The 10,571-nt window shown below is 36.7% G+C and overlaps 1 protein-coding gene across 1 annotated transcript; it reads right to left on the reverse strand.

Moving 5' to 3' along the window:
• Window positions 1–460: 460 nt before the first annotated feature.
• Window positions 461–10,286, reverse strand: FNDC7 (fibronectin type III domain containing 7). The gene is made up of 11 exons (XM_010216205.2): window positions 10,014–10,286; window positions 7,997–8,251; window positions 7,161–7,421; window positions 6,435–6,692; window positions 4,865–5,119; window positions 4,066–4,323; window positions 3,392–3,646; window positions 2,322–2,576; window positions 1,545–1,805; window positions 835–864; window positions 461–499 (listed from the first exon to the last, which is right to left on the reverse strand). Exons 1-11 carry the CDS (start codon window positions 10,261–10,263, stop codon window positions 462–464), a joined length of 2,376 nt encoding a protein of 791 aa, XP_010214507.2. The 5' UTR covers window positions 10,264–10,286; the 3' UTR covers window position 461.
• Window positions 10,287–10,571: the final 285 nt, after the last annotated feature.

Consider the following 10,571-nt stretch of genomic DNA (forward strand, 5'->3'; position numbering starts at 1 on the left):
AAGTCATCACCAACTGTTGCAGAGTGACTGCTCGCCATGCGGCTCCTAAGTCAAAGGAAGTAAATAGTCCAGAATATCAGTAATTCTGTGGAAGAACCTGTGATTTTAAATGACAGAAAGAATTAAGTGCTGGTGAGTGAGTATCTTCATTTGCTTGGGTTTAGAGGGCAAGTACGAGATAGAAATGGTATTAGAATTGGTATTAGAAATGAGTTAAGTGAAAGATGGGTGTCATTGGTGTAAGTGAAGGGAAGAACAAATTAGTATGCAAATTAGCACTGACAGTGGGTAGGAGTAGACAATACTAGGTTTTTGAGATAAACATGGTGGATTTTTAACAAATCAATTAAATACGAAGTTTATCCCCCCCCAGTCCCAGAGATAACAGCAGGAAAAACTTGATAAGTAAATCTTAATCTAAATCATGACTCATTTTACCTCCTTATCTGAAAAAAATTCATTTAGAGATGTTCCGCATTTCTCTTTCCTCTATATATCACTGTAACAGAATTCAGAAATTAAAATAACTTCAGGTAGGGGAGAAAACTGATAGCTATATGGCTAGGCTTTAAAAGAAAAACTTTTTATGTGCAACTAGGTAAATATTGAATATAAAGCAGCAATGTAGACTAGCATGATAGCGTGCAGGCCACAACATAGGTAACAGTTTTATAATGATGCACTGTAAGTGGCAGGAGCAGAAAATGCATAACAGTAACACAAGCCTTGACTATCAAGGTACTGTTCGTACCTGACTTTGAATTTAATGTTATACAATGCTAGCATGTTTTATAAACACAATGGATTTGGAACAGATGTGCTATGTTCTCTTACCCCTTCCAACAGAGCTTCCAGAACAAGTTACTGAAATGATACAAAGCAATAGTATGTGTTAGGTGCCTGGTGGTATGCTGGAAAACAGGAGTAGTCTGTAGAATTTAGACCATGTTATACAACTATGCCATTTCATCAGCTGGTATTAGTTTTATGATGGATTATATTTATACCTTAGGAAAGGACTCCCAAGGAAATCATCCCCACTTTAAACTATTGTTATTTAAAATATACACAATTTGATTTTATAGGAGTGTATCACTGAAGTTCCTCTTACGTGTTTGTACATTCAAAAATAATAATGCCATAAACCTAAAAGCTCATTTATTTGCTTCTGCCTTCTAACTGTTAGTATCTCAACTGAAAATAAACCTCACCATCCCAGGTTGTTGATAAACCAGTTAAGAAGCATCTGTGTAGGTAAATACAGGTCTTTCTCATGCAACAATTATGTTCAGGAGAAAAACAATACCCTTCCCCCCTGCCCCTCCAAAAAAAAAAAAAAAAGTTACATCCAGTCCCCAGATGTTTTTGTGGTGCTACTGTTGTAGATGTTGCAAGGTAGCACCTATAACCATTATGTTGGAGTCAGCACTGGGATAGAGAAGTTCTGCTGCACACTGCTTTTTCTGACATAAACTCTGTTGACATCTTGTCTGTATAGCATCCACAGACAACAGTACATGGTTCAAATAAGTTTTAAATTTTACCTGAATATATTTTTTTAGGACAAACTGCAAGTTTCAGCCCTTTATCAGTTGCTGGAGTTACTACCACTGTGTAGACATCCCCACAAGGTATCTCAGTGATATCACAGTGACTGAGACCTGAGTGAGGGGCACAGGTGAAGTTGCCTTTTGAGCCATATAGGTCAGTATTGTAAGTTGTCACTTCTTCAGAAGCTCGCCAGTGTACCCTGATAGCGTTATTGCCAAGTCTGTATAGCTTCACTCCTGAAGGACAGCAAGCACCTAATAAAATAAGCCAGATATCAATAAGCATATCTTATAAACTCTCAATACACTAAATTCTCAAAACAAGTTCTAAAGCAGGTGACATAATTACTATCATTCTATATTCCAGCAATCCAGGGAGCAAAATTGAGCTTCCACAGAAAACTAAAGTAACTTCAAAGAAACTAGGGAAAACTGTTCTCTTGGGGCCATTCCAACTATGAAGTTGGAATGCGTATCTTATTCTTTCACTTTTAAATATACTGGAATATTGTTGCTCTCCTCTGACATTGAATGCAGAAGGACCCGTCTGTGGGCTCCAAAACTGATCTATGCTTGTTCTCAAAATTTCTTTATAGGGCCAGCTGATGGCAGTTACCATAACAGGGTTTAAGTGATATGTGAAATTAATCCAAACAGGGAACAAGTTATTAACCATTTAGGTAATTTTAGCTACACTTTTTGTGTGAGGAACATAGCATGCAAAGTAATATTTCCCAAGTTGTTTCTTCCCAACTGCACTTATTTACATACTAGAAGAATATCCTTTGTATGTGCAACTGGATGTCAAACCAGTTTCACTGATTGCTTTCAGAGATACGGTGTAGTTGGTGCCACATGTGATGCATCCTAGGAGACAATAGTTTTGGAGAGTGTGACACTTTGCCTGTCCTTTTGGAGATTCCAATGTTGTTGCATATGTCTGTGCACCCATTCCAACAGACCAGCTGATATTTGTTACAGACTGTGTCACCTGAGTTAGTGTCAAGTCAGTAGGGCAGCAAGGAGCTTAAAAAGAATTAAAAAAAAAGAGAAGTCAATATTCCTTCTTATGAGAGAAATGAAAGATATTTTCAGAGACTGCAACTAAAATACATAACGAAGAGAAAAATTTGCATGCTTTTCAGACAAATGTTAGCATGCTGAAAAACATTTGACTATTCTGACAAAGTGGTAAGCATTTAAAACAGTGTCAAGACCAATTTATTTACAAGAATTTTTGTCCTGAATTTATGAGGCTTGTTCATCAGTGTCTTCATTAATAAAATCCGTGGTCAGAATCTCAGGTTACCTCTCAAGTCAAAAGGCTGAGCCTGACTTTTTCTTCAACTATCTCTTTTATTGTACAAAATAAGATGATCACAACCACTATGCCTGTTGAAGATGAATTGTGGTTTCTATGTTAATCTCAGAACCATGCCGGGAAATTGTTGGGTAAGTGGTACAGGCCAAAGCTGTGCTAACAGATGAACACTTAATTAATGGTGGCAGGATGTGCTTTGATCTTTCCTTGATAAGGACATCACCTCTGTGCCTCTCTTGGTAATATTAATAATGAAAGTGCTGACAAGGAGGTCGTGCAATATATTAGTCAATTATGTTGCTATAATTAGCTTTGACAAATAATAATTGGTTGTTTTGTGGCTTCTTAGTATGATTGACCTGCCAGATGATCTTTCTCGTGCATATATATACATACAGTTATGCACAGGATACATCATCTAGCGGTGCATAATGCCGTTTAGGAAACGCCAAAGCAAAGAGGAAGATACAAATATTATTATTGTGCTAAGTATTTTCCATTATATGCAGTTGCCACTTACCTGTCTCTAAAGGGACACTGTAGCTTGGTAAGCTCTGTCCTGCTGGTGATCTTGCTATAGCGCTAATAGAGAAAACAGATCCGCAGGGAAGATTAATTATGGTACAGAAGTTTCCAGAGCTGGTGCAGTGCCACAGCCCAGCCTCGCCTTTTGCAGTGATGATGTATGTAGCGTCATCGTTATTAGATTGCCAGTACACGCTGATTACAGAAACAGTGTCTTTTGAGATATTTTTAATTTCAGGGCTGCAAGGAGCTGAAAGATTTTGCATTGACAACATATAAATAATTGGTTTATGCACACTGTATAAAGTATACATTAATATTAACTTCCAATTAGAATAGACAAACTGACTTGGAATAACATATGATTCTTAAATGGTTATTTCTGGTGAGAATTTAGAGCTCTTGATAGAACTGACAACCTGAAAGTTTTGCATACAAAAATAAGCTGAACTGTAAATTTGATTTTCAATATTTTGAAGCATTCAGTACTTGTTAATTCAAGACCACCTTTAGGTCTTTGGTTACAGCATCTTTCTAAATAAGGGGGGGAAAAATCTCCTGGAAATGTTATCAGTTAAAGTAACTTGGCACTCAGTGTTTTTGATTAATGAATGACTGCAGCGTCCAGTTAATAGTTCTGCTGAGGGAAAATAAAAATGATCGTAATACCTGTTGCTACATATTTAGATGCACATGATTTATTGCTGCCCCTGACTTCACTGAAGGAGTAAACAGTGACGTTGTACTGCGTGTTGCACTGCAGAGCCGATAAGGTGCACGCGGGGGCCGTGTCGTTGCACAGCACGACGCCCGTCCAGGCCGCAGCTTTGGTTTCATACATTTCAGCACCACGGACAGGAGACCAGGTAACCTCCAGCGTGTCACCCGACACAAACACGGTGCTAAAGTCGCTGGGGCAACAAGGTGCTAAAAACAGAAAAATCACAGGAATGAAGACTTTGAGGTAGACTGAAATGTGACATTAAACCAAACAGTGTTTCATTTATTTATGTTATTTTTATTTGAAGTTTCTAAAGATGTCTCATGCACACAGTCTCATTAATCCTAAACTGCGTCCACTTCAAAAGATGGCATTTGAATGTATAGGCACTGAAAAGTTTCTATATACTTAAGGGGTAATAGCAAACTGTATGAAGATGTTAGTCTACAGGGAAAAAAAAAAGTTACATGCAAACTCCAGATGTTTGTAGTGTTGTTTTAAAATTTCAAAAGCATCTAGAAACTATCCAAGTAACTTTTACAACATCCTTCACAATTTTCAATAGAGCTGTGGGTTTTGATTTCTTTTTGTTTTACAACTATGAAAACAGCCTTGGCTAAATTACATTAGTTACGAATCTGTAAGCATGTTGTTGTGCTTTATTACTGAAGATGAAATCAACTGCAGCTCAACCATCAATATCATTAATGGAAGTAAATGAATTTGCAAAAGTACATCACTACTTACCAGTAGTGTAATTGAATACATCACCTAAGGGACTCTGGCCTGCCTTGTTATACGCAAAGACACTAATGAAATAGGTGAAGCCGCAGTCCGACTGAAAATGGCACTGAGTATGGGATGTGTTGCAGTACACTTCCAAGCCATCATCGCTTTTCACAAAAACAACATAATAATGGCTAAAATTCACACGAGACCAGGATACCAACAGGGTACCAGTTTCATCCTCTTCAATTGATACACTTCCTGGTGCGCAAGGAACTGAAAACAACATTTTAAAAAAGATGGGAAAAAATAAGTTTTTCATTATAAGTTTAAGTTATTCGTTACATTTTAGGAAAAAAAATAAAGTATAGCATTTATCTACTGAGCTTGAATAATTAGCAGAAAACACCAACTCATTTGGTTTTACAGAGAATGGTATTTACATTTAGATGAACAGTGAGTATCATTTTTATAGAACAAAGTAGATGCTACCTTGATTTTCTCACATGAAAAAAAATTGCTTAAGGAGCCCTTGTGAACAACAACTGAGTCAAGAGTCAGTATTCCACAGGAATTGGCATTTTCTATGTTCACAGATGGCAGCTTTGGATGATATTTGGCAAACTAGCTTGAACAGCAGTTGACTTCTGAAAGCCTTTGTGTGAAAACCCTTTAGATATTGCTGTGAAACTCACTGTGTCTGAATATAGTGGTCTTTTGCTTAGGTTTCACACTGAACCGCAAAATCCATTTTTTTTTGTTTTAATGATGTTTTTACTCCTTATTTTTTTCTGCTTCTAAAAGTTTAGTTCACTGCTCTTAGAAGATATATCATCTATCTGAAGCACTTTTGACCAGAAAGATTACAGCCCGCAGCTCTCATCCCATTAGTTCTACTTCAGTTGCTTATGTGAGTATCTAACCCATCAAAATGAACCAGGTTACATTCAAGAAATTGAATAGTGTGTATTTAAAATAGCATATACTAACAAAAATGGTTTAGATTTTGCTTACATGCATAATTCTTCCAACAGGTGAGGAAATAGTGCCCTCGGATGGGGCAGTGGTGATAGGTAGTTGAGAGTAGCAACATTTTTTTTTCATAAAGCTGCTACCAGAGAATGGCTTGAGACTATACCTTAATTTGTAGTGCAACTTTATCTGGAAGTGATTGTGACCAGCTTTCTAAGTAACTCCTAGATCTACCCTAGCAGTTCCTAGCTTAGGGCTAGTCCTCAAAGCTGTTTTTTCCCCAATGATTTCTCCTAGTCTGTGACTGAGCTGACATAGATGGGGACTTTATGGTATTTTGTTTTATTTCATGCTCAGGAAATAGACTTTAGGAGAGGTACTTCTGATAATAGGGAAATGCAGGCTTAACTGGTTCCAATAACAACATGCCCCATTCCAAGTTTTCTCACCGAAGTATGAAGAAAGCTTATCCCTGAAATCAGAAGATACCTGAGAGTTCATGCACAGAAGCAGAAATAATTGCTTGTGTGCCGCTTATGAATTAAAAAGGATTAATTTGCATTTGAAGATAAATATATATCAAAACATCGTAAGCTATATAAGGCTGTTGTTCACCTACTGGTTTTCAAGCTCACTGAAGCAGTTGGTTTACTGGATCCAGCATCATTATGCGCTATTACAAAAACAGAGTATTCTGATCCACACTGGAGCGACGGTACCATGCAGGAGCTAGAAGATGAGTTACACTTCAATGTCAAGAGTCTGTTGGAGACTATCACAGTGTAAGTTAGAGCTCCTTCTGTTGGCATCCAAGAAACAATAGCTCTTAAAGTGCCACTGTTAAAAGCTACTTGAACATCGGCCGGTGCCTTCGGACCTAGGATGTAACAGTTCAGAAACTTGTGAATACAACTTAGCATATGGCCTGCAGACATGATCTTTTGAGAACATAGAAATTAAACAATTTTTGTGATGCAGATATTACCTCATTCATATTGAAGGGACATACATTTCTAAAGAGAGCATTCTAGTTTTGTACTGATACAAAACTTTCTGTTGAAATTTCATGCTTTATTTGAGTATTTGTTGTTCACAAATAGAAAAATCCTTAAATTAGTTCTAGTTTATGTAATCTTTGTCCAGATTTGTCCCAGGTATCTTAACAGTATCTTTGCCTTAGTTATATTCATAACTCATTAGAGTTTCAGTGAACTCTGAGGTGAGGGTAAAATTTGTATGAGCTGAAAATCTGCCCAATATTCACTGAAAAATTCACTGAAACACAGTCACACACACACCCTGGTGTGCTTTTGTATGTTTACTTCAATTTCAATTTTTTTCTTACTTGTTCTTTGGTTATATGTGAAATCATCTCCGGGCATCCCATTGGCATCCCAGGCATATGCCTTGATAGTGTAGAGAGTTCCTGGGTCCAGGTTGGTGAACGCCAAGGAGGTGTTGGTGGTGTTCTCCTTCAGCATCCTGCCCAAACCATCTGACCTCATGAGGGACACAGCGAATCCTGCTGCCATGTAAACAGCTTTCCAGGTCACTGCAATGGAGTCGCAACTCGGAGAACTTACCGACAGGATCGGAGCCGCCAGGACTGGGGAGAAAACAGTGATTAAGCCTTTGGATTTCTAATGCTATGCTTAAAGGAAGCATATTCCACATTCTAACACAGAAACAACAATCATCAAACTCTTTGAGAAAAATACACAGGTAACAAAACAGAAGGGTAAATTAATGCAAGACTGCCAGGATAGATAAGGAAATTGATTTGGTACATCCACTATGATACTACAGGTTTTACAAAATGATCATAATCTATACAGTGAGGCATGACAGTTGAATGGGTACAAGAATTGAGATGACACTGCATTTCCTATCCTCTAATTTTAACATTCTCATTTTATACTTTGAATTGTTTCTCCTCCTCATGATCATCGTCAGACACACAAATTGTAGTTGTCAAAAACTGGAAGCTGAATTTGCTATATTCAATTTAAAATACAGCATTATAATAACTCAGTATTAGTACACCTCTGGGCTATATTGTTCATTTTGTTCCAAATATTTTCCAAAAAAGAAAGGAAATTTTATAAGACATGAATGCTCCAATTAAAATAACAGTCCAGAATTCTAAATAGAAAAAAAAAAGAAAAATAAAAAGAACTCCACCTGTTTTTGCTTTTCTGGAAGGTGAAGGCTGGCTTCTTCCACCTGAATTTATAGATCTGATGGTGATTCTGTACAGGGTAGCAGCTTTCAAACCTGTCACTGTGCCTGGTGAATTTGTGACTGTAGTTTCAATGAAGGAATCTCCATCTCGGGCAGTCAGTAGGTAACTAGTAGCCCCTGGGACAGCTCTCCATTCCACTGTGATACTGTTGCTAAGTTTGGAATAAGCCTGGTCAATAACAGGTATGTCTGGAGCTAGGAAGGAAAATTAAAAAAAGCAGATATACTCAAATTAGGTAATTCAGCTCTGTGAAGTGCTGAGTGCTTTGAGCCCTGCTCAGAGAGTGATAATAATGGTTTATATTTTCTATTAATATTTTATACTAAATTTTAAATTGATTTTAAAAAATTAAATAATATAACATATACTGACTTCTGTTTCAGGAAGCAGTTTCAGTGTCTGGAGTGCAGTGACTCTTTTCTCAGCTGTGTAATGTTTGAGAACTCTTGGAAGATCTGCTACTGGTATGACCACACATTCGTCTTTAAAGATGAAATACTGTGTATCAGTTAATATGATAGGTACAATGGAGGGTGTTTTTTTTCTAATTTCTCCTGTTTTATACTTTTTTGTCATTTCCTTCTGTATGTTGCTGATAGATGCAAGTCAGTTTTTGGTTTTCCTATTTCAGAATATTTTCTGTCTTTCTTATCTATTCCCTCATATACTTTACGACCAACTCCTGGACTGAAATGTTTACAGATATTTATATTTATATTTTTATTTATATGGCTCAGTAGTTAAATAGCTATATACTAACCAACAAGAAGTGTGTGTTTTTACAAAGCACTCTGAAATGGAATGGTGTATAGAAAGTATTTGTGAATCACGGAATCATAGAATAATTTATGTTGGAAAGGACCACTGGAGGTCAGGTAGTCCAGTCCCCTATTCAGAGCAGGCCTATTCAGATATACAGTAACATGACACTCAAATGTTGCAGTTAAAGGCTTTTTTAATGCCCGGTGCTACAGGTCATTCAGAGAGAGTTGTGCAGTGTTGTCAGAAAAGTGACCACAAGAGGGCATGTTTCTTAATTAAACAATTTATGTGCTATAGTTGGGATTTTCATACTGGAATCTGCATATATAAAGCAAGACTGCAAAAGACTCAAAGGACAAAAAAGGAGGTAAAATTAAACTATCCCACCTAGAATTAGGAAAAGGGATGATGAAGTTTGGGGGATTTTGGTTTGCACCTTGAAGCAAGCATTTTGATGGCAAGGCAGCTAAGTTAGGATTTGAGAGACATTTGCAGTTTCAAGAGCATCACCTCTGCTGTTTAAGACCTAAGTATTTCCTCTTTTAGCTGTACTCAGACACTTCTTTTGCCCCTTCTGTATAAGTGGTAATACGTATGCTTGGCCCCATTTGTGAAAATGGTAATAGATATGTAGCACCTGGTTTGCATCTGAGCTAAATTACAGAATATTAATGTATTACAGTCGTCCCATGAGTAAGCTAGCAAGAGAAGAATTTTTAAACTTACCAGGATAAACACTTACATCTTAAAAAGTTTATTGCAACTCAATTACTCCTTTTAGAAGATAAAAATTCTACTGGAAAAATAATGTCTATTTTGAAAACCTGTCAGTTGAAGTATTTTAAAATGGAATTTCAACAATATCTTTTCCACTGCATTTCAGTGATGAAACGTAAAAAAAGGACTTTGGTTTATGTATATTCTCCTGTGATATCCATGACTTAGATGCTGCAGAGTCATTTTGCAATGAAACCAAGATACCATTTATCACTATTCATTGTTGAAAAATGTATATAGATTCACACCTGTATCTCAAAATCAGGGGAGGTGATTCAGAAAGCTGCAGTCTGATTGTGTGAGCAGTAAATGGAAGGTCAGGGAAACACATATGAAAGAAAAACAGTGGGGAAGAGGAGCTAATTATGCCAATACTGAAGCCAAAAGGCTTCAACAAACATGACTTTTTTTACTAACCTGTTGACTGCATAATCTGTGTTTCAGCCAGAATAATTCCATTCTTGTCAACAGCTTCTGCTTGTATAACATAAACAGTACTGGGAGTTAAGGAAGTCAGAGTACCTTTAAGGTTAACATCACTAAAATGAGCCAAAAATGTCTGGCCTACAGTATTCACAGGAGTAGCTGTAACTCTGTATGATGAGGCTCCTGAGAACTTGGGCCATCTGAGATAAATGCTTCTTGATGTCACATCATATACAGACATAGAAAAACCTAAAAGGAAAAGGAAAAAAAAAAACCACACAAAAACATTTTAGTTAATTCTGAATTTAGTCAAATCCTCACAAAAAGATTATTCAGTGCCTGATCAATCATTTATGTGACCTAATTTTCAGAAGATAGGATTACATTAATTTTGGAATGCTATTTCCATCATTCACTCTGTAATCTATTATTTACTGTAATTACTGCTGCTTGCTCTCATAATATCATTTTGTGATGATAGCTATTTTTCTTAAAAGCTCTTTATGATGCAGTATCATTATTTAGAAGTGTATCCTTTATTTAAAAAAA

Source organism: Tinamus guttatus, unplaced genomic scaffold (genome assembly GCF_059628265.1).
Source record: "Tinamus guttatus ecotype Peru unplaced genomic scaffold, ASM5962826v1 Tinamus_guttatus_pri_ptg000211l, whole genome shotgun sequence".
NCBI classification, from domain to species: Eukaryota; Metazoa; Chordata; class Aves; order Tinamiformes; family Tinamidae; genus Tinamus; species Tinamus guttatus.